Here is a 25,109-nt window from a genome sequence, read left to right on the forward strand (position 1 = left end):
CCTAAATCAGCTCAAAAAACTTCAACAATAAATTTGTTGACCAGTGTAATATTTCAAAGAACTTAACCCCCACCCCTAACAAAAATGTGTGCCCTCCCTGAACTCCCTTTTCACATTTTAAGTTTTGCTGTACAGTGTTTACAGCGGTTGAGGAAAAAGCAGGACCTTATTTCCCAAAACCATCGTAAAGAACGAGCCAATCAGCAGATACCTTTGGTTCCAAAAATGGGTTTGTGTCGGTAACACACATTTCACATCTGCTACCCTTTCAAAACAACGTTATTAATAAGGCAATCTTCAGTCCAGGTTAGTTTATGCTTATAGCCCTCATAAGGAAAAGCTGCGCAACACACTTTTGAGTCTCTTTTTCTTTCGATGGTTTGAGGATTTTTGGTCCAAGGCGAGTTTGTTTTGTCTTGGCTCAGGAGATAAACCTTCCACTATTCCACCTCATATTCACTAAAAACAGCTACATACACATTATAGGGTTGGTAATGGAAAGCCCTTAACCAGAAATTATTCCACTCTCATATTAAAAAAGACTGATGAAATGTGGCACAGTTAGGGCTGAACGGTCTGGTCATGAAATCATATGACGACCTTTTGATGTAGAAACGAGGATTTTAGGCTAATTACATCCAAATTACATGAGGTTTTCCCAAAGTTTTCCGAAGGGCTTCTGTTGTGGCATGATTTCTGTTCTTGCCACAGCTTCAGAATGAATATTTTTGCGTTTCTCATAATAAAATAAAGATTTCTAACAGTGTGTTTTGCACTATTAATTGGTAAAACATCTGTATAAAACTAGACTCACACTCGTCGGTCATCTGCAGATACTACAATGCACTATCTGAAATTGCTAATTCATCAATCCTTATTTCATTATTGGCAGTAAAACAAGGCGTTATAATAACTTGAATCCTTCTTGTTTTTTTTGGTTTTTTGGGGGTTTTTTTTTACTCCTTTTTATGGACGTAAATCTGTCTCATCAGATTTTGAATTATAAAAGCCATTGAATCTGAATTTTTTTGCACTGATATTAAGTATCTGAATTTTTTTGCATTGAAATTAAGAATCTGAATTTTTTTTGCACTGAAATTAAGTATCTAAATTTTTTTTGCACTGAAATTAAGTATTTGAATTTTTTTTTTTGCACTGAAATTAAGTATCTGAATTTTTTTTTGCACTGAAATTAAGTATTTGAAATTTTTTTTTGCACTGAAATTAAGTATCTGACTTTTTTTTGCACTGAAATTAAGTATCTGACTTTTTTTTGCACTGAAATTAAGTATCTGAATTTTTTTTTTTTGCACTGAAATTAAGTATCTGAATTTTTTTTGCACTGAAATTAAGTATCTGATTTTTTTTTTTGCACTGAAATGAAGTATCTGAATTTTTTTTTGCACTGAAATGAAGTATCTGAATTTTTTTGTCCCTAAATTTTACTATGTTCATAAATTTAGAATAAAAAATATTCAGAAGCAAAAAATTCAGTTGCAAAAATTCAGATGCAAAAAAATCAGATGCAAAACATTCAGATCACACATCCGGGACACCAAAGATAAGCAATGATTTTATCTCAAGTTGAACCAACAGCCAGCCAACAAAGTTACGTTAGGTTGGTCATGTGATGCCGAAAAAACTCAGATATTTAATTTCAGTGCAAAAATATTTAGTGCTAGAAATTCAATGGCTTTTATAATTCCAAATCTGATGAGACAGATTTACTTCCATACCTTTTCTGCAGAATTAAATGGTTTTGAATTGACTCACTAGTTTAACAATAAAAATGCTAAAAAAAAAAAAAAACATAATGCCATGCTCTCATATCATATAGTAATTATACTAGTAATTGAGCCGTTTGAGGTGAATGCTGGAGGAGTCTGAACAGCTCTGTTATTTATGCATTTAACAGAGAAATCTATACAATTCCTCCAAAAAGCCCATTATATCACAAATTCGTCCACGACATAAGGTCATCAGATCACCCAGCCCTACGTCCAATTACTGCCGTGATTCTAGATTTCTTTTCTTTACAATTGAATGTGTTACTAAAAAAAAGACCTGTTTCAATTCCTGCCTGGAAACATCCCTCTACTCTTTTCCCTACAAAGAGCCAATCCCGTTGTACTCATTCCTCTCTTCCCGACCTCCCACCATCCTTAAGGTTCCGTCCAGTACGACCACGTTGGATCCGAGCCCCGCGCATCCTTTCAGCCCTCCTCCAAGCAGCTCCGGGCATTTCAAAGCATCGTGGGAAGTCATGATAATTCCTCCGCTCTCCTCACCCCTCCTCTGCTGTTCTGGTGTCGGAGCAGGTGCTCTGATCCCGCTACTTCCAGCGCCTACAGTACCGGCACCGCCCCCTCCGGCCCCTCGCCGTTTAGGAGGCGGACCCCAGAGGAAAGCGTGGGCGGGCCTGTAGTGTTGACGGGCATATCGGAGCAGGCGTCTGCGGGTGGCCGGCAGGCGGATGGTGTACACAAAGTACTCCAGGATGCTGTGTTGCATGTTGGGAAGGGTGTTGTGATACAGCGACTCCTCCAGGAAGAGGCGAACCAGCGGGGCCTTGAAGGCCTCGTAGCCGAGCTCACCCAGGGACTTCAGGATGCGAGTGATCCGCAGGTAGTTGTGCTGGGACCTGTGATGAATAAAGATGGTGAATGGGATTATTTAACCCAGGGGTGTCAAACTCATTTTTGTTCAGGGGCCACATTCAGCCCAATATAATCTCAAGTGGGCCGGACCAGTGAAATAATAACACTGAAAAAAGTAAAATTACAATATGATAATGTTTATATCTACATTAGAGTCTGGTTTTGACCAACTATATACAGAGGTTGGACAAAATAATGGAAACACCTTCACCTCAAGATGATAATGCCCCAATCCATACAGCTAGAATTGTTAAAGAATGGCATGAGGAACATTCTAATGAAGTTGAGCATCTCGTATGGCCGGCACAGTCCCCGGACCTCAACATTTTTGAGCATTTATGGTCAGTTTTAGAGATTCAAGTAAGACGTCGATTACCACCGCCATCGTCTCTAAAAGAGTTGGAGGGTATTCTAACTGAAGAATGGTTTAAAATTCCTTTGGAAACAATTCACAAGTTGTATGAATCAATACCTCAGAGAATTGAGGCTGTAATTGCCACAAAAGGCGGACCTACACCATATTAAATTATATTTTGTTGATTTTTTAAGGTGTTTCCATTATTTTGTCCAACCCCTGTATGTAAAGTGTCATGAGATAACTTTTGTTGTGATCTGGCGCTACATAAATAAAATTTGATTGATTGATTGATTGATTTAATTGGTTTTCCCCTGTAAGTGGCTTTGGAAAAAAGCATCTGCCAAATGCATAAATGTAAATGTAAATGTACATTGTTTCCTTAAAAATCTGAATAACGTGAACAACTTGAAATGTCTTAAGAAAAACAAGTGCAGTTGTAACAATATTCTGCCTCAGTTTATCATTTACACATGTGCACAGCTCACATTACAATTACAAATACACATAATATTGAAAAAATTGCCTTTACTTTTGTCTTTGTCTTTATTTATTTATTCCCAACATGCAAAAAAAATAAAATAAAATAAAATAAAACAAAATAAAAACAAAATAAAACATTCAAATGGACAGAATCTATCTCCAAGCACATAAAAGTCTGAATTTTGCATGGTCGAAAAGGAGTAGGAAGAAGTATGAACTTATTTAATCCTACCCCTCAGTGCTTTTACACCTTTATCACTAACTTGATACAAGAGTCAAACAATACTATTTTCCTAATTTTAACATCAAACCACAACAAATACATAATGCAGTAACTGAATTACATCCAACAATATGATCATGGCAGTACAGTCATACAGACTCAACAATTCAACCATTTTCTTCAATAATTCCAGCAGATTTATCAATACAGCATCATCCATAAACAAACAGGCCTCATTGTCATTATTTAATACTGTACCTCTCAAGAATCATTTTTTTTTAATATCTTTTTTTAAACTGAATTATGTTTGATATTTGTTTTATCTCCACACACAATTTGTTCCTTTACTTTTCTCAAGACATTTCATCTTGTTCATATTTCTTCAGGTTATTCACATTTTTCGTAAAAGGATAGTTTGTCAATGTAAACATTTTCATGTAATTGTACTTTTTTTTTTTTTTTACACTAAAACAAAGATAAAATCTGCAGTTGTCATTATTTATAGCTTATTATGACAGTATTTTTCTGGTCTGACCCACTTGAGATCTAATTGGTTTATATGTGTATGTATAGAATCTGAATCAAAATGATTTTTACACCATTGATTGTTAATATCTTCAATAATTTTTGCATTTCACAAATTCATGCTATGGGCCAGATTGGACCCTTTGGCGGGCCAGATTTGGCCCCCGGGCCACATGTTTGACACCTGTGATTTAACCCATAAAGACCCAAACATCCACCGGCAACCACTCATCTGTAATGTTTAATACCTGTTGATCTACTAAACCTATCAATATGCGTAAATAATTGGAGTAAAATACAGTTTGTCATCTTTTCATGGTCATCAGATATGACCCATTTGGACGTTCAGAGGCTCCGTAGGGAACATGGAAACACCGTCATCTTCTACAACATTGATTCATCAGTAAAACCCATGGAGTTTGACAAATAACAGTGGATGGAGACACTTGGTTTATGTTCAATTAATGATAGATTTAACTGCAAACATCATTTTTTCTTCAGTTTTCTCTATTTTTCTCCTTGGCTTTTGAAACCATGTGAGATGTTTGAATGTATTATTACCTCCACCAAGTGTTACGGTGGAGGTTATGTTTTCAATGGGGTTTGTCTGTCTGTCTGTTAGCAAGATAACTCAAAAAGCTATGGACGGATTTTCAGGAAATTTTCAGGAAATGTTGACCAGGGGGGGAGGGCGGGACTGATCTGCCTGAGAGCTAATGTCTTAGTCCTGTTCTAGTTTTATTGTAGTGTTTTATTTGGTAGTGGTTTATTACCTCCGCCAAGGAGGTTATGTTTTTGCCGGCGTTGGTCTGTCTGTCTGTCTGTCTGTCTGTCTGTCTGTCTGTCTGTCTGTGTGCAAGATAACTCAAAAAGTTATGGACGGATTTGGATCAAAATTTCAGGAAACGATTAAATGTTGGCAGTGATTGGGGGGGGGGGGGGGGGGGGGCTGATCTGCCTTGGCGGAGGTCTGAACTCTCCGAGTGCTTTTCTAGTTGTTCTTATTTTTTGTTGTTTTTTATGTTGTTTCATTCATTCATTTCATTTTTCATTTGTTTGTTTATTTCGAGCATTTACAGAATACATGCAAATTCAAAATTCCAAAATCGTTCATCTACACTCGAAAAGGAGCGGGAAGAAGAAAAACTTATTTAATCCTACCCTCATTCTCAACATCAAATAACGTTTTAAATACACACTCCTCTCCTTTGACTTCAAGACAGAACAATGAACAAAATAGACCTAAACCAAATTAGAATGAACTCATTTGACAGTATTTACATTTATCTTTTAATCTATTATATCTATTATATTATTATCTTATCTTATATTTATTATATTTTATTCTTTTATTTAGGTTTTATTTATTCTGGACAGCACTGTTTTGTTTTTTTGTGCAGTTCTATGTCTTTTAATCTATTCTTGTATTTTATTCGTTTATTTTGGTTTTATTTATCCTGTACAGCACTTTGGTCCACTTTGGTTTTAAAGTGCTTTACAAATAAAGTTGAATTGGATTTTTGCTATAATAACCCTCAACTTTAATCTGGGTTTTTATGAACATCTACATGATCAGTTAATTAAATACAGGAAGATACCTGATGTTCACTTTAATATGCAAAATATCGAGCATAATATTAGAATAAATGGTGATCAATCAATTAAGAAAGTTTAAAAATAGGGAAAAATTCATTTGGGAACAGACACATTAATGGGTTAAAACTGATGATTCTTTGATGTAGGGGGAATTTATCTGTGCCTATTTTACAGCTACAATAGTAGAAATCTGGAAAAAATAAAAAAATATCTCCTTCCTCTTGTTTTCTTCTGTCTTAAGTATAGACTGAATATAAAGATAGACAACATGACAGTGGTTTGTGGCACCATGGAAAAGTGAAATATCACAGGTAGATGAGCTGTCGTCCTGCTTCTCTGATGAGTTATAGAGTCTGTTCAGTGAGTCAGCGACTGGTCATTACAGCTGTCAGCTCTGTCAACTCGCCTAGTCTCTGAAAAGACCCATGTTCTTCTGACAAGTCTTAGACTTTATAAACAAAGACAAGAGGAGGAAGAGAAGTCTTGTTTCTTCTCAGACTATTTGAGTAAAAAAAAAAAAAAATTAGATTCTGCAATGCATTTTTGTCTTTGTAGGGGACAAGAGTTTCACAGTTTTACTTAAAAAAAAAAAAAAAAAAAAAAAAAAAAATGCTGTCCACTGCAAAGGGTTGTCCATAAAAAGAAAACAAAAAACAAAAAAAAAACTGCATCTGAAAAAACTGTTGCATTATGCTGTGTCCAATAAGGACAATTATTAAGGCTTGTGGAATCAGTAACATCTTTTAAATCACTTCTTAAAACACATTTTTCTAGACTTGCTTTTATATGATGTCTGTCTCTTTTTCATTTTTCATTTTAATTTTTTAAATGTGATTTTTATCCTGTTTGATTATTAATTTATATTCTCATACATGATGTTGTTTTATCTCATTTATTCATTTTTGCGCTGATTTGACAGCATCATGTTACGTTCTCCCTGCCCTCTTTACTCCGATTCACTTAATTTATTCGAAGTACCATATTTTTTTGCATTTGTTATACACATCTCTTATTGTGTTGCTTCTGTTTTAGTGTTTTTACTTGCTTCTTGTATCCTGCTGTTGTGCCGTCTGTCAAAGCACTTTGTAAACTTTGCTTTTAAAGGTGCTATACAAATAAAGCTATTATTATTATTATTATTATTATTATTAGAAATGCTGACAGGTTTTTATTTATTTATTTATTTTTATTTTACCTTTATTTAACCAGGTAAATTAGTTGAAAACTGATTCTCATTTTCAGTAACAACCTGGACATAAAGAGGCAAACAACCAATCACTCACACATTCACACCTATTATTATTATACGATTTTTGCCCGCTGTCATAAAAAACATACTGTCTTTGTTTTATTCAATTTTTGAAGTAGGTATTGTAGTTTTTTTTTGTTTGTTTGTTTTTTGATAATCCTTCATTTTAGTCTTTATGAGAGTGTTTTGCTTGTTCTCAAAATTGGCAGCTTTTTATTATTATTATTATTATTATTATTATTATTATTATTATTATTTTGTAATAAACTATATGTTCACTGAGGAATACAGTTCAACATCCATGCTACTTATTTTTAGTTTAGTTTCAGTACATCCTATTTTTACTTCATGTTTTCCCCTCACATCAGCAACAGCCAGACCGACAGATGCAAATATTGAGCACCTGCATTATGTTGGAGACCTGGCTTTTTGCTTTACTCTGGATAAAAACCACACCATCACATGGTCAGTAGTGTACAGATAAAACTAAAAACACCAAGTCCTTGTTGTGTAGGAGGAAACTATAGTGTGTGACAATCAGGTGTTTCCTTGGCCAGAAAAACACAATGACTTTTCTTAGGCCAAAAAGCCATCGAAATAGGATGTGAAAGACACAAAACAGCCTCCAGATTACCCCTTAACCATCTGTCTGTTGACTTAAAATATGCCGTTTTCACATGCGGCTGCTGATAGAAGAACAATTAAGTTGCGAAGGATTTAGAGTAATTGCTCTGCTAAAAGTACACAAAAGCAGCAAACAGCAATGAAGCGATAACTTCACACTAATGTCGGTTGCAATTTTATAGCCCCAACTATTTCACACTGTGTTAATATGTGTGTGGGTGTACTTACTCATTAAGGTGCTGGAAGCGCTCCTGCCAGTTCGAAGCCCGAGCCACGTTCCCACTTTTATCCAGCAGCTTGATGCCGTAGAAGTCCAACATGAGGGCGTAGGCGGCCAGGAATCTCCGCTTCGCCTCCCGAGTGCTTTGGAATTCCTGACGGGATTTGACATAAGCAGGTCAGACACTTAGGTACGAAAAGTGTACTTGAAGACTAATTAACCCTTTAACCCAGTGGTTCCCAATCTTTTTTTGCTCATGACCCCATTTTAACATCACAAATTTCTGCCGACCCCAGACATTCAAAATGGAGCCTTTTTTTTTTTTTGCTAAAATTATTTTGTTTTTGATCATGTAATAGTTTGCTATACCAAGTTGCAAAAAAACGTTAATTTTAGATGACATTTAGTCTATATAATGTATATTATTGTGGACGGAGGCAGAAAAGCCAGGTGTAGATTACTGCACAAAGGGAGAATTTTATTTTCCTTGGTCAGGATATGTACAGTCAGTCCAGCTTGGATTTACGAGGCTGACAATTAATACTGAACAAACAAGAACTCAAACTATGAATTATGAAAGAGCTGCAGCATCTGAAACTGACCACAATGAACATTTGAAAGATAAACAGAACCACAGTGCTTCAGTTTCAGCTTCACAGTTTGTCATGTCTTTTATGGATTGAGATTGTCTCTCTCAACTCATCATATATTTTTTTAGTCTTTTTTTTTTTTTTTAATCAATTACTAGAAATTCAGGCAACCCCATTTGAATTTCAGGCGACCCCACATGGAGTCCCGACCCCAAGGTTGAAAAACACTGCTTTAACCTCTGAGACATTATTTTAGTCAAACAGGTTGAATTTGCATCTGTTTCCGTGTCATAAAAGCTGCAGTGAGTCTGTGCTTGTGTTCCTTTTCTTCAGTGGTTTTGTTTTACTGTGTGTTTTAGGGTCAAAACAGGTGGAATAAAAGAAAAAGACAAAGAGAGGAATTCAAGTTTGACAGGTTTTGACTTAATAAGGCACTCAAATGATCAGTGTATCTTTTGGCAATTGGATTTTCTTTTCAGAAACAGAAGAAAAACTAGTGGTTAATTGATTGTCTTTTTAAAATAGAAGAATTAAAATTGAATTTCAAGGCGTTTTTGTTTTTCAGTGTCAAAACAGATAAACCACATTTTAAAAACTGATTGATTTTCGCTTTGTCTCTAATAACAAAAAAGAAAGTTACTACCTGACAAATGGAAAAAAGACCAAACCACCTGTTTTTTCATTTTCTGAGACCGGATGTTGTCATTTTCAAGGAAGAAGTGCGGGTGGATTTGTATGAATCTTCTAGTTTGTTCAAAATCTGGAGTTCGAAGACATTCATGGAGGGAGCATGTCTACAAACTCCAGATGTCGTACGAACTGGAAGATTCGTACAAACGCATCTTTCAGAAGAATCTTTGTGACCTTGGCATTAGCACTGTTTCCTTGAAAATGACAACACCTGGTCTCAGAAAAAAAAAAAAAAAAACAGCCGTTTTTGGTCCGTTTTTCCACTTCTGTCAGGTAGTAACTTTCTTTTTTGTTATTAGAAAGAGAAAACGAAAATCAATTTTTTAAATTGGGTTTATCTGTTTTGACACTGAAAATGAAAAACACCTTAAAATTCAATTTTAATTCTTCTATTTTAAAACAAAAACCAATTAACCACTAGTTTTTCTTTTGTTTCAGAAAAGAAAATCCAACTACCAAAAGGTACACTGACCTCAGAATGTACATCAGTAAGAGATTTAGGATGTTGAACATGAACTGGAAACTGGAACACACTGAACAAATACAAGGATTTGAATTTTGGCATAATAATTTTTGTTTGGGGGCTCTTTTTTTTCTAAATCAGGTGGTTTTTGGCACTTGGTTGAACTCCAAACAAGAGTTTCACGGTTAAAACTCGTTAAAAATGCAGTTAAAAAAAAAAAAAAAAAAAAAAAAAAAAGGAAAATCATGCCAACACTGCAAAAAAACAAAAAACAAAAAACACACAAGGAAAAGAACAAACTGTCTATTTTTATAGCGAGTTTTGCTCCCCATTTCACAGGCGGGGGGAGGGGGGTGCACTGAGCATGCTCAGATGTCTATGGAAGAAACAAGGTCTATTCTATCAGCATGTTTTGAAATTTTTCCTATTGAACAAACAGTTGAATTTTTAATGATTTTTTTTTTTTTTTAAACGCCCACCACAGACATGTCAGGGGTTAAAGGGTTAAAAAAAAAAAAAGAATAGAGGAAAGAGACTCCTACTGATTACTGTAGAGAAACTTGATGATTCTTCTCATCTCTGCCAATAATGAAGGTGACATTTTTCCATTAACAAGTAACAAAAATAACAGAGACAAGTGTATAATTCAACACTTACACTGATCAGCCATAACATATAAGAACAAGATAAGTGGTAATAATATTTTTTATTTCATTACATTAGCACCTTTCACTGTTTTATTGTTTTGCTGTTTCTAACACATTACCTTCAAAGACTAAATGTTCACTTGCTGCCTAATATATCCAACCCACTGACAGATCCCACTGTAATGAAATAATCTAAATTAATACCAATTTACCTGTCGATGGTCAGAATATTAAGGCTGACTGGTGTAACTGAATGATAATATATAGTAAATATATAACATGAGTTATAACAATGAGAATAACAATTTTCTTTTAAGACATGTTTCACAGGCAGAGATGAAAATAATCAATATTAAAAAAAAGTTTAAAATGATCAGTGACAACCCTACACCCATAATAATAATAATATCCATGTAAACAAATCATACACACAAACTGACGACTGCGTAGTGTTTGTTTTTATTCCCTCGTTTTGTGTCTTACTTTTATCTCGTCCTGAGTCAGTTCATGTGCGTAGAAGTTGAGCCCTTGTTCTCTTAATGGAAACAGCCTGAAACACAGAAAAGAAGAAAAAAAAACAGCATTTATGTTTAATGCATAAACAGAATTAACTTAATCACTTAATTAACTTAAATCACTTAAAGGTTAAAAATTTAAACTACCACAAAAGTAGCACTGAAGTTTATTCTGAGTTAATGTAGAAAAATGGTGGGGGTACATGATGGGGTACACACTCCCTCTACAGATAAAACACAATGGTTTTGAAATTTTGCATGATTATACACTAATGAGTACGTAATAATGGCATTTTATTTAATTTATGCTATTAGATCCTCCTACATAAGTTGTCATCTACTGGCTTTTATGTCCCATTTTTAACCAGTGGGTCTGAAAGTCTGAAAGTTCTCACCACTGAATGTAGGTGTGATTGTGCTCCAGTTTGTCATAGTCGCCTCTCCACTTCGTCAGAATCTCCTCGATATAGATTCCTGAGAAAAGACAGGGAGCTAATTAGCTGCTGCACACTGTTCCTGGGTATATGTGTGTGTGCATGTGTGTGCATATATATGAGTGTGTGTGTGGAAGAGACAGCGACAGAGAGTGTTTAAACATTGGATCAGTCCACTAATCTGCTGGTCTTTCCCAGTCAAACATGACCTTTAGCCAAACAAAACTCACTGAGCCCAAAGCCAACACCACTTCTCTCCACAGAGTAGGCAGGGTAATGTGTATGAAGTGTGTGTTTGTGTTGGAGTGTGTGTTTGTGTGCGCTCACCATCAGGTACTAGAGGGATCTTGTTAAGGTAGAAGCGAAGGTTGCGGTACTCATTGGGCTGCCTGGACTTTTTATAATTCTACACCAAAATAGAAACAATAAAAGTTAAAAAATGTGCCATTGTTTAGAGCAGGGGTCTCAAACATGCGGCCCGGGGGCCAAATGCCAAGGGTTCCAATGCGGCCCGGGAGATGAATTTGCAAAGTGTAAAAATTCCACAGTCAAGGCTGTCGAACTCATTTTAGTTCAGGTTCCACGTACAGACCAGTGGTGATTTCTCATAGACTGCAAGGGAAGCCCCTTGCAGTCGTGGAAACGTGGAAGCGCAGACTGACACAGGGTTGAACAATATGGCAAAAAATGCTATCATGATAAAAAAGATAAATAAAATTATATTAGTCGGAATCTGTAATTATGATGATGAATGTCAAGTCATTATTTATGTCAGGTTTCAATGATATTGTGTTGAATGAATCAGTGTGTGTTGCAGAGGCGATTTCTCATAGACTGCAAGGGAAGCCCGGCTTCCCCTAAAATTACGAAAATTAAATGGTCAAATATGTACAGTTGTGTTGACATTTCATTGACTACAAATGTGTTAGAACACGTTCATCTCACAGACGAGTTCGTTCAGAATCAGTTTTATCACAAATGAACGGACTCGATGTTGTTCACTTCTCATACATTCCTGTTGCGCTGTTTTCTCATTCGATCTCTGCTCAGTGCATTTGTCCGTAGACGCTCAGCGTCCATGCACTTCAATGGGACTGAGTGGAACAGTTTTTTTCATTGCCTCAAAACAGGACGGTAATTGGATAAATGCCACGATGTTGTCCCGGCCCCGGACGCTCGGCATCTCTGGGGGTGAATGGAGCTGTGGGCGGAGCTTGGCTGGGCTGGATGCTGGGCTTCCACGTGCTGATTGGAGGATCAGTCGAAAGGCTGAATCCTGTTTGATTGACAGCTATTCTGAGATCTACTCCTTCACTGACACAGTTCAGTTTAATACCGTCGCACATTCTGCTGTGAAATCAAGAGAGAAACCACTACGAAATTAGTTGTTCATTTCTTGCACTGTAAATAAAACACACTCATTGTACTTCCTTGTTTCAATTTATCATAATTTCAACGTTTTCTTGTTTAGTTGGTACGATAAGGTCACTGAGCATTTTCTTAAAAAGGAACGGAGGGCCGAATTTATGTTTAAATAACTTGACTTTTTTTTTTAATGTAAGCCGACAATGAGCTTCCCCTCTTTGAAAGACGACAGCCGCCACTGATACAGACTAATATGATCTACAGTAAAATAATAACAGCAGAATAACCTACAAAAAATAATGACTCCATATTTTCTTCTCGGTTTGATGTGAAAAAAATAATATAACATTATGCCGATAAATAATGACAACTTTAAATGTTTGTCTTTGTTTTAGTGCAATAAATAACATTAAATTATGAAAATATTTACATTTCCAAACTATCCTGTCACAATAAAATGTGAATAACCTGAACAAACATGAACAACCTGAAATGTCTAAAGAAAATTAAGCACAATTTCAATCATTTTTCTGCCTGTTACTAAGTGTTTAGTGTCTTTGTAGATCCGATCCATGATGCACATGTAGAAATGATAAGTTGAGGCATAATATTGTTGAAATTGCACTTAATTTTCTTAAGAAATTTTAGTTTTTTCAGGTTATTCACATCTTTTTTGTTTGGATAGTTTATAAAAGTAAGTATTCAATGGGGTTTTTTTGCACTAAAACAAAGACAAAAATTTGGAGGTGTCATTATTTATCGGTTATTATACTATTATTTTACTGGTCCGGCCCACTGGAGATCAAATCGGACTGAATGCGTCCCCTGAAAGAAAATGAGTTTGAGACCCCTGGTTTAGGGAAAAAAGCAGTTGTTTTTTTTTTGCTTTTGGTATTATTTCTCTCTCGCATACCGGATAGCTGTGACGGTATTTGTAGAGGTCCCTGGCTGCGTAGAAACTCCTCTTCATCTTTGGAGCAGACTCTGGTGACTCATTCAGCTACGAGAAAAAGAACAAAGCAAGAAAAACGACATAGAAAGTGAGTTGAAATGCATGTTGGAAACAAAAAAAACATCCGTAGTTTTAAGTAATTCATGGCTCATCTGCCATTCAGCTGATTTAAAAGCACCGACTTTACTTCTGAGGTCAGGGCTGTCATCAAAAGAGGACAATCCTTATCAACGCCGTCGTACAAACGGTACAGAAAGGATGATGGAAACTAGATCTGATTCTCAAATAAAAATCTGGGTCAGGCTCATTTACACTGGTCAGAAAGGCCTGTACTGAGATATCCATCCAGTACCATCACTGTTTTACACTCAAACCCAGGTGTCATATTGTCTATTATTTTATTTATCTAGTTAAATACTGTTTATTCTTCTAAGTGTATGCATAGATTGAATAAATCTTCAGTACATTTTTCACTTAAATAAAGCGTCTGAATATGTCTTCCATTACAGATTATTCTAGGGCACAGGTGTCAAACATGCGGCCAAATCCGGCCCACCAAAGGGTCCAATCTGGCCCCTGGGATGAATTTGTGAAATGCAAAAATTACACTGAAGATATTAACAATCAAGGATGTTAGACTAATTAACAGTTTTGTTTTTTGTTTTTTTTTTTTAAAGAAAAATTTTGGGTTTTTTTGCATATTATTTCCATAAAGTGAGTGATGACTAGTATTAGAGTTTGTTAAAATGAGAGAAAACATCAGATTTGCTGAATTAAAATGTTCTTATTTCATAGTTTTCATACAGTAGATCAGTTATCTGTTTCTTTGCTTCAAAATTAAAGGCATGGTATCCAGCTGAGTAGACATTTTTGCAACTCCATGAAAAATAGATTCATAAAAAAAATTTCAATCACTTTGTTTTTTTAATGCCTAGAGCACAGGTGTCAAACATGCGGCCCAGGGGCCAAATCTGGCCCACCAAAGGGTCCAATCTGGCCCCTGGGATGAATTTGTGAAATGCAAAAATTACACTGAAGATATTAACAATCAAGGATGTTAAAATCATTTTAGGTCATTTCAGTCTAAAGTGGAGCAGACCAGTAAAATACTATCAAAATAACTTATAAATAATGAAAACTGTAAATTTGTCTCTTTGTTTTATTGTAAAAAGAAAAGCAAAATTAACCAAAAATGTTTATATTTACAGACTAGCCTTTTACAAAAAATGTAAATATCTGAAATGTCTTAAATAGAAGTATGTGGAATTTTAATAATATTCTCCCTGTTATTTAATATTTTGTGTATTTGTAAATATACTGTGATCTCTAAGTTGTGATTCACATGTATAATGATAAACTAAGGTGTAATATTGTTAACATTGCACTTATTTTACTAACAAACTTTTAGGGTGTTCATATTTGTTCATGTTATGTTCAATTACAATTCGTAGATATAAACATTTTCATTACGGAATTTACTTTTTTCACTCAAAAGTTCTTATCCTATTATTTATATTATTTTACTGGTCCGGCCCACTTCAGATCATATTAGGCTGTATGTGACCCCTGAACTAAAATGAGTTTGACACCCCTGTTCTAGGGAATGAAATATTACACAAGCTACTAAATGTAAATCTAAACAACAAACCCCGCCCCTCGCACGTATTGCAGCTTATTTTGGTACCGATCCAGCTGATGTCATCATGTCTAAAGTGTGCTGATGTCAGCATATCAACCGCCTCTATATATGTGCCACGTTTGAAGTAAATTGAAACAAAGTTGACGTTTTTATAGACATTTAAAATTTCACCCATTATAAGTAAATGGGGAAAAAAAAAGATTTTAAACATTCATAAAAAATGTGAACTTTGACCTACTGTTCCCAAAATGTTATCACATCTATTCTGGGTCACTGTCAATCTATAAACCCAATTTGGTATGAATTCACCCAATAGTTTTGCTGCTACAGACAATAGAAATTTTACCCATTATAAGTGAATGGGAGAAAAAAAAAGATTTAAACAATTCATAAAAAAGTTCAACTTTGACTTACTTTTCCCGAAATGGTATCATATCTATTCTGGGTCGCTGTCAATCTATAAACCCAATTTAGAATGAATTCAACCGATAGTTTTCCTGCTACAGACATTTAAAATTTCACCCAATATAAGTAAATGGAAAAAAAAAATTTAAAAAAATTAAAAATTCATAAAAAATGTGAACTTTGCCTTACTGTTCCCAAAATGTTATCACATCTATTCTGGTTCACTGGCAATCTATAAACCCAATTTGGTATGAATTCACCGAATAGTGTTGCTGCTACAGACATTAGAAATTTTGCACATTATAAGTAAATGAGGAAAAAAAAAGATTTAAAAAATTCATAAAAAATCTGAACTTTGACCTACTCTTCTCAAAATCTAATCAGAGCTATTCTGGGTCACTGTCAATCTATAAACCCAATTTGGTATGAATTCAACCTATGGTTTTGCTGCTAGAGTGTTAACAAATAAACAAACAAACCGAACTAAAAACAACACCCCTTGCCTCCCCTTTTTTTTTTTGGGGGGGGGGGGTGGTAATGAATATATACAGAGGGTTGCACAAGGTCGACCGATTGTGTATTTTTTCAGTCCAATTTATTAATAATGTGAAACAGGAAGAAGGATGACACTAAAAAACATATTATACATGATTATATCTCAGTTTCTTAGCTCAACATTTATATAAAAGTAATAAATATCTAAATAAAAAATAATCATACAACGCCAAGGTCCAAGTAATGCATCAAAAAATAAAAATCAAGTGTAGTAAGTGGGGGGTTGTAATTTCTTACATTGAGCTACTATTTTCCTGTAAAATCAGTATTTCTGGTTTAGATACCACTTGGAATAATGCCAATACCAAACATATCTTCTGTATCGATTAATGGCCAAAGCTATTGATTGGTCTGTTTCAGATAAATTACACATGAGTGGAAATATTGAATATAAGGTTCTATAAGGAATATATTTAATGTTATAAAAAAGCTGAAGTAACTGATGTGAGCGTAGTGGTGGGGTATAAATGATTTATGAGACACAGAAACCTACTCATTCTTGATTTTCAGAAGCTCCTTCACTGAAAAGTAATGAATGTTTTTACTGATTAAGACAATAAGACTGTATTTTAAGTGATTTTGCACACACTTAGCTGGTGAAATGTAGATTTTCAGATAATTTGCACGTTTTGAAATAAGTCAAATATAGCAGATGTTCACTTAAATGAATAAATATTTCCTTTTTACTTTACGTTGCAAGAAAGATAGTTGAACAATAATAGAATCAATGGATTTTACTTAAAATATTACAAAATTTTTGGCTAAAAAACAGCTGCATGCCACATATAATATTGATCCATCCTCGTTAAAGTCTCAGTATTGATGAAGTCCAGCTTATCCTTCACAGAAATCGAATTAATGTTTTTACCGATTAAGACAATAATAGTGTATTTTAAGTGATTTTGCACACACTTAGCCGATGAAATGTAGGTTATCAGATGATTTGCATGTTTTGAAACAAGAGAAATATAGCAGACGTTCACTTAAATAAATGAAATGTTTTCTTTTTACTTTACGCTGCAAGGATCATAATAGAATCATTGGATTTCACTAAAAACATTAAAACATTTCTTGCTAAAATAAACCAACTTGACGCCACATATAACACTGGTCTATCCTAGTTAAAGTCTCAGTATTGATGAAGTCCTACTGATCCTTCACAGAAATCTAATTCATATTTTTACTGATTAAGACAAGACTGTATTTTAAGTGATTTTGCACACACTTAGCCGGTGAAATGTAGATTTTCAGATGATTTGCATGTTTTCAAACAAGTCAAATATAGCAGATATTCACTTAAATAAATGAAATATTTACTTTTTACTTTGAGTTGCAAGGAGGGTAGTTTAAAAACAGGAGAATTATTAGATTTTAGTTTAAAAAAATATATACATTTTTTCTATGTAAAAACCATCTGCATGCCACATATAACACCGGTCCATCCTAGTTCAAGTCTCAGTATTGATGAAGCCCACAGAAATCAAATGAATGTTTTTACCGATTAAGACAACAAGACTGTATTTTAAGTGATTTTGCACACACTCAGCCAGCGAAATGAAGATTATCAGATGATTTGCATGTTTTGAAACAAGTGAAATATAGCAGATATTCACTTAAATGAGTGAAATGTTTACTTTTTACTTTAAGTTGCAAGGAGGGTAGTTTAAAAACAGCAGAATCATTAGATTTTAGTTAAAAAAATTAAAATGTTTCTGTGTAAAAACCATCTGGATGCCACATATAACACTGATCCATCCTCGTTGAAGTCTCAGTATTTGATGAAGTCCGGCTTATCCTTCACAGAAATCTAATTCATGTTCTTACCGATTAAGACAACAAGACTGTATTTTAAGTGATTTTGCACACACTTAACCGGTGAAATGTAGATTTTCAGATGATTTGCATGTTTTGAAACAAGTCAAATATAGCAGATATTCACTTAAATAAATGAAATGTTTTCTTTTTACTTTAAGTTGCAAGGAGGGTAGTTTAAAAACAGCAGAATCATTAGATTTTAGTTAAAAAAAAAAACAAAACATTTTTTCTATGTAAATACCATCTGGATGCCACATATAACACTGGTCCATCCTCGTTAAAGTCTCAGTATTGATGAAGTCCACAGAAATCAAATGAATGTTTTTAGCAATTAAGACAACAAGACTGTATTTTAAGTGATTTTGCATACACTTAGCCGGTGAAATGTAGATTTTCAGATGATTTGCATGTTTTGAAACAAGTGAAATATAGCAGATATTCACTTAAATGAATGAAATATTTACTTTTTACTTTGAGTTGCAAAGAAAGTAGTTTAAAAACAGCAGAATCATTAGATTTTTGTTAAAAAATTAAATTTTTTCTCTGTGAAAATCTGCATGCCACATATAACACTGATCCATCCTCGTTAAAGTCTCAGTATTGATGAACTCCTGCTGATCCTTCCCAGAAATCGAATGAATGTTTTTACCGATTAAGACAACAAGACTGTATTTTAAGTGATTTTGCACACACTTAACCGGTGAAATGTAGATTATCAGATGATTTGCATGTTTTGAAACAAGTGAAATATAGCAGATATTCACTTAAATAAATGAAATGTTTACTTTTTACTTTAAGTTGCAAGGAAGGTAGTTTAAAAACATCAGAATCATTAGATTTTAGATAAAAAAAAAAAAAAAAAGTTTCTCTGTAAAAACCATCTGGATGCCAGATATAACACTGATCCATCCTAGTTCAAGTCTCAGTATTGATGAAGTCCACAGAAATCAAATGAATGTTTTTACCGATTAAGACAACAAGACTGTATTTTCAAACAAGTGAAATATAGCAAATATTCACTTAAATGAATGAAATATTTACTTTTTACTTTAAGTTGCAAGGAGGGTAGTTTAAAAACAGCAGAATCATTAGATTTTAGTAAAAAAAAAACAATTAAAATGTTTCTGTGTAAAAACCATCTGGATGCCAGATACAACACTGGTCCATCCTAGTTCCAGTCTCAGTATTAGTGAAGTCCTGCTTTGTTCAGTGGCTCTGCCCACTCCACAGTCCCTCATTGTTTAGTTTGGGTGATCAAATGCTCATATTTGATCAGGTTTTGGCTTTCATTCTCTGCCTCACAGACACCAGGTCGACCCTGTCCGTGCCCTTTCCGTGTCCTGGCCTTGTCAGTGCCGTGGATGCTGGTGACACACATGTTTTACGCACCGCCTCCTGCCTTTTCTACTGGCCTCATACTATGGAATACATAAGGGATGGTGTGTCCCGTACCTGGGGGGACGCGTCCCCGGCGGCCCGCTCGCTCTCCGCCGGGCTGACGGAGTCGGAGATGCCGCTGTCATCCTCCGCCGCCGGCTCGTCGCTCTCCGAGTCCGATCCCCACGTCGAGTCGCATTCCTCAACGGTGCTCGGCTCCTTGAAACGCCAGCTGCCCAACAGATTTCCCATTTAAAAAACATGCACCGGCCGACCTGTGTTATGCTCCTGTGGTTTGTGCAGAACCCTCCATCCTTGGGCTCAGAACATGGTTAGTGCGTGTCCGCGGAGCGCAGGGCGCACACAGCCCTCAGAGCGCAGCTTTAAATGGTAGAACAGGGAATTTCCAGATCAGCAGCGATGATGCGCCTTTGTGTATGACAGCAGATCAGTGCCACACAGAGAGAGGAGGGGGTCTTAAAGATACACCCTCCATTTTACACTGGAGTCGTCAATACACTGTAAAAAACATCTGTAATTTAACTGAATCTCCACTGTTTATGTTACAGATTTTTCCTGCATTTTTAACCCTTTCATGCATGAGTTAAAAGAGCCTTAAAGCTATACCGTATGATGTGGCATTTTTACACTTTTCTTTTGTCATCTTAAAATGCTCCTAATAAGTGTGTGTCAAACTAAAATGGAAAAGAAATCCACCAGGTATTGAAACTCAAAAATATTTAATTCTCATATATTTCTAATAAAAGTCTCACCAATCATTTTAGTCGGTCCGAATAAAATAATTGGCCGAACCTGACTGAGCCTCCTGTCAATCATCCATTACGGCTGTCCAGCATTCGATCCATTATCGCCACCTCACATCCGATATGTGTACCACTGAATCTGACGCTTCATTCGCGCTGCTTCTCCTGTCACTGACCACAGTCTACTGTCTAGGATGTGTTTGGATAGAACTGACATGCACATGTGGAAGGGAAAAAACGGATTTATGAACAGAAACGACAACTGAGGGGAAGAAACGGGAGTCTGATGAATGAAGGATGGAGATAAAAGTCCGGAAGTCATCTGTACTGGACTGGAATGAACAGTTGTTCATGTTCAAACTTCTGCTAAGTGCTGTGAGACATGCCACATCGGTAGGTATAGCTTTAATCAAGATGTTTTTTCCTAAGTGTTTTTATTCCTCTAGGCCAGGGGTATCAAACTTATTTTAGTTCAGGGGCCACATTCAGCTAAATTAGATTTGCAGTGGGCCGAACCAGTAAAATAATAACATAATAATATATAAATAATGCCCGGAATTTGTATTTACTAAAATGCTTTAATTACAATGCACTTAAATGATTTAAGTTTTATGATGTTACTATAAAATGTTAAGTACATTCTACTAATTTGTAGACATAGTTGAAAGTACAAAAAAATTTAAGTTGAATGGATTTAAATCACTAAGTTTTAGTCATGACCACACCTTTTTATCTTCGCATTGCATTGTGGGTATTGGGCATGTTGTTGAAAATGTGTTATTTTTCTGTGCAGGGGGTCAGCGGGGTTGTGGTGTTAGTGTTAATTTGGATTGAATGTGTGTATGTCAGTGTTTATTGGCCTTTTTGTGTTTGTTTTTTTTATTTTTGTAGAGCTGCACCATGAGTCAGAGCCAGAGGAAGAACAATGGATTTCCTGTTCATCTGAGACTATTATTGTATAATGGTATTTTTAAGATTTTCTCAAATTGTAAGTACTTCTTGTACTGACAAATGATATTAAGTTAACTTCCGTTCATGCTACAATGTACAAAGTTGATTAATTTTGTAACTATTATGGTCAAGAATAAGATTATGAGTTTGATTAACGTAAAAAAAAAGTTTAATCAATGATAAATTAATCTGGCTGCAACTGAGAAAATTTGTCAGTGTAACTTAAAATGTTGAGTTGAATGGTTGGATAGTGGGGTTGATTTTACAACAGATTTAAAGTACAAATAACTTGTCTTTTAGCGTTTTCTACTTAATAGTTTAAGTTCAATACTTTTAGCATTAAAGTTGCACCTTCTTAAACCAATTGATTAGTCATTCATTACTCAAATCATTTAAGTGCAATCACTTGCCTCAAATTTTTGGAGTAAACTCTACTTATCTGGGCTGACAGTGAACTCCAAACTTTTCTCTATGTTTCAGAGCGAAAAAAGTAAATGTGCATTTTGAAAAGGTTTACATCTACAAACTATCCTTTCAAAAGATGTGAATAACATGAACAAACTGAAAAAATAAATGTAATTTTAACACTATTCTGCCTCAGTTTATCATTTCCACATGTTCATTATAACTTACAGGTCACAGTGGATCTACAAACACACAAAACATTTAATAACAGAATAAAATTGTACTTACTTCTCTTAAGATGTTTCAGGTTGTTCATATTTGTTCAGGTTATTCACATTTTTTGCAAAATTCTACTTTGTTTTAGTGTAAATACATGAAAATATTTACATTTACAAAGAGAAACGTTTGGAGTTGTCATTATTTCTATGTTATTATGACAGTATTTGACTGAATCCTGCCCACTGGAGATTGAATTGGTCTGAATGTGGAACCTGAACTAAAAGGATTGTTCATGTCTTCAGTGTAATTTTTGCATTTCACAAATTCATCCAAAGGGCCAAACTGGACCCTTTGTCGGGCCAGATTTGGCCCCCGGGCCACATGTTTGACACCTGTACTCTAGGCATTAAAAAAATAAAGTGATTGAAATTTTTTATATGAATCTATTTTTCATGGAGTTGCAAAAATGTCTACTCAGCTGGATACCATGTCTATAATTTTGCAGCAAAGAAACAGATAACTGATCTACTGTATGAAAACTGTGAAATAAGAACATTTTAATTCAGCAAATCTGATGTTTTCTCACATTTTAACAAACTCTAATACTAGTCATCACTCACTTTATGGAAATAATATGCAAAAGAAAAAAAAAAACTTTCTTTAAAAAACAAAACAAAACTGTTAATTACAGTCTAATAACAACAACAATTGATTTACACTCAAGCATGTTAGTGCAGATCAGGTTTTTCAAGAACAGCAAAGTTACACTAATGGTATGAATTGCAATGTATGGGATAATGCATGAGTGTCCACTGTGTTGGCTGATATGGAACTGGGAACAACAAAATCCATGAATATACAAGAGAACAGCTGGAGAATAGCTGTCCACTGCAGACCACTACGCATGAAAGGGTTAAGATACAGGAAAATATCAATGAAATGACAAAAATAGACTGTGATTTTACATGTCAAATGTAAAAAAAAACCACACAAAAAAAACTGTAACTGTGAATAACCAAAAAAAATAAAAAAAAAATTTAAAAGAAAAATTTTCTTTTTTCACAGAAAAATACAGTTAAAATACATTTACAAATGTATCATAATTTCACAACTATTTCTTTTCTATTTATGAGATTAAACTGTTAATTTAAAGTTTAATACTGTAAAACAAAACAAAACAAAAAAAAAAATTAAAACCAGTTAAAATTACTTACAATTAACCATAAAAGAAGTATTTGTTCTGTAAGTTTAACAAGACTTGTTTGTTAATTGACAAATATCTTGTGTAATTACAGGAGGTTTCACAACAAAAATGTTGAATAAATGTATTTTTGTGAATGTATAACATGTATAAGCACTGATAAACTGTCCAAATACAGTTTTTATCAGTGGATTGTGCAACTTAGTCTCATTGAAAATTTTATATATATATATATATATATATATATATATATATATATGTGTGTGTGTGTGTGTGTGTGTGTGTGTGTGTGTAATTTGATTGTTTTAATACATGAAAATATTCTTTATTAGACATTAAAAAGTTAAAAAACAAAAAAAAAAAGAAAAGCTAAATCTCATGTAAAGTTAGGGCAAAAAACATTATTTTAATTATAGAAAATTACCGTATTTTTATGAGATGGTTATTTTCCCCTTACACTATTTTTTTGGCACCCCGGCTGCCGGAATAATACTGTTTTTTTAACTTTTTTTTTTTTTTTTACAGTGTATAGAGCAGTTTGGATACTAAGAAGACAGCTTAATCTGTATATTAGATCTGCTATTAAACATTGAATAATATGGTTATTCACAGTTACAGTTTTTTCCATGTTATTTTACATTTGACATGTAAAATCACAGTCTATTTTTGTCATTTCATTGATATTTTCCTGTATCTTAAAAATACTGGAAAAATCTGTAAAATAAACAGTGAAAATTCTCTTAAATTACAGATTTTTTTAATTTTTTTTTTTTTTTTTACAGTGTATGGCAACACTAGAGTAAAAGCTGCAACAGTTAAATTGAGTTACTTTTAAAGATATTCTGGACACAAAATAAAGCAAACCACTTTTTTTCTGCAGTACATCTAAAAAAATATAACATATGCAACGTGATTTTCATAGCATCTGAATATTTTGAATGAATTAGATCTATTGCGCCTGCCTCCACGTGGCATGAACTACCCATCATACACTGTCCTGGGTACATCAGCATCAGGACCAGAGCTGCATCACGTGGCATCAGGGACATGAGGAGGTTATGGTACCCCCGAGATTATCAAAGTCACACCAGGAACAAAGGCCGATGAACAGGACTCGTGTTTAGACCAGTTTGTTTTTATTCTTATGCAACAAAACATAAAAAATGTCAGATTCCTAAATGATCATCAACCACTTCCTGTTACCAAATTCCTATACATGTAGTTGTGATATGGAAAACAATGAAATTATCAGGAACTGCTTATATGTATTTTTTCCTACTTGGTAAAAAGTTATAAAGTTCAGTCTCATGATTGAGGTGGTGGTTTCCAGACATATGACCTGGGTTTTACACTTGGATGCACTTTTACTTCTTTTATTATCTGTTTAGAAAAAAACCTGCATAGGAACGCTTCACTATGTCACTATCATGTTTAACCCATAAAGACCCAGAGCTACTTTTGTGTCAGTTCCCAAATGAATGTTTCTTTATTTCTACCTTTTTTAAACTGATTTATCACCATTTTTTTTGTTTTGTTTTATAATATTATCCTCTGTATTTTGCATTTTTTCGGTGGAAATCTTGTATTTTCTTACATTTAATTCACAAATCATGTAGATTTTCATAAAAACTTTTCTAAAAACGTCTCCATCCACTGTCATTGATCCAACTCCATGGGTTTTACTGGAGAATCAATGTTATGGAAGATGACGGTGTTTCCATGTTTACTAAGGAGCCTCTGAATGTCCAAATGGGTCATATCTGATGACCATGAAAAGACGACAAACTGCATTTTACACCAGTTATTTACATGTATTGATAAGATTAGTGGATCAGAAGTTATTAAACATTTTGGATCAGTAGATGCTGTTGGTCACCAGTTGCTGTTTGGGTTTTTATGGGTTAAAATAGAAACCAATTATTGACATCTATTGATAGAATTAATGGATCACCAGGGAATAAACAGTTTATATCTGTAGATGGTTTGTGTTTATGACTGAGTCTTATGGATTAAGTGATACTTTCCATTAAATGATTATAAAAAAAAAAGTCTATTTTAACCCATAAAGTCCCAAACATCCACTATCAACCAAAACCATCTACTGATTCTATCAATACATGTAAATAACTGGTGTAAAATGCAGTTTGTCATCTTTTCATGGTAAATCATAAAACCCATGGAGTTGGATCA

At 34.4% G+C, this 25,109-nt stretch overlaps 1 protein-coding gene and 1 long non-coding RNA gene across 2 annotated transcripts; both read right to left on the reverse strand.

Moving 5' to 3' along the window:
- Positions 1-393: 393 nt before the first annotated feature.
- On the reverse strand, positions 394-939 carry LOC115434252 (uncharacterized). The gene is made up of 2 exons (XR_003937494.1): positions 817-939; positions 394-775 (listed from the first exon to the last, which is right to left on the reverse strand). It is a non-coding gene; the product is annotated as an uncharacterized LOC115434252 (long non-coding RNA).
- A 797-nt stretch (positions 940-1,736) lies between these two features.
- Positions 1,737-19,764, reverse strand: LOC115433733 (opioid growth factor receptor-like protein 1). The gene is made up of 7 exons (XM_030155197.1): positions 19,455-19,764; positions 13,550-13,636; positions 11,599-11,677; positions 11,233-11,311; positions 10,806-10,872; positions 7,941-8,086; positions 1,737-2,641 (listed from the first exon to the last, which is right to left on the reverse strand). The coding sequence occupies exons 1-7, from the start codon at positions 19,629-19,631 to the stop codon at positions 2,107-2,109; spliced, it is 1,170 nt and encodes a 389-aa protein (XP_030011057.1). The 5' UTR covers positions 19,632-19,764; the 3' UTR covers positions 1,737-2,106.
- Between the last annotated feature and the right edge of the window lie 5,345 nt (positions 19,765-25,109).

The sequence above is a fragment of the Sphaeramia orbicularis genome, chromosome 15 (assembly GCF_902148855.1).
Source record: "Sphaeramia orbicularis chromosome 15, fSphaOr1.1, whole genome shotgun sequence".
In the NCBI taxonomy this organism is placed as follows: domain Eukaryota; kingdom Metazoa; phylum Chordata; class Actinopteri; order Kurtiformes; family Apogonidae; genus Sphaeramia; species Sphaeramia orbicularis.

Bases quoted from the DNA above. Each gene is read 5' to 3' on its own strand.
- LOC115433733 (XM_030155197.1), bottom strand. From the start codon at position 19,631: ATGGGAAATCTGTTGGGCAGCTGGCGTTTCAAGGAGCCGAGCACCGTT. The intron at 11,312-11,598 runs GTGAGCGCACAC...GTCTTTTCTCAG, and splicing joins GATCCCTCTAGTACCTGATG to GAATCTATATCGAGGAGATT. The intron at 10,873-11,232 runs GTGAGAACTTTC...TCTGTGTTTCAG, and splicing joins AATCACACCTACATTCAGTG to GCTGTTTCCATTAAGAGAAC.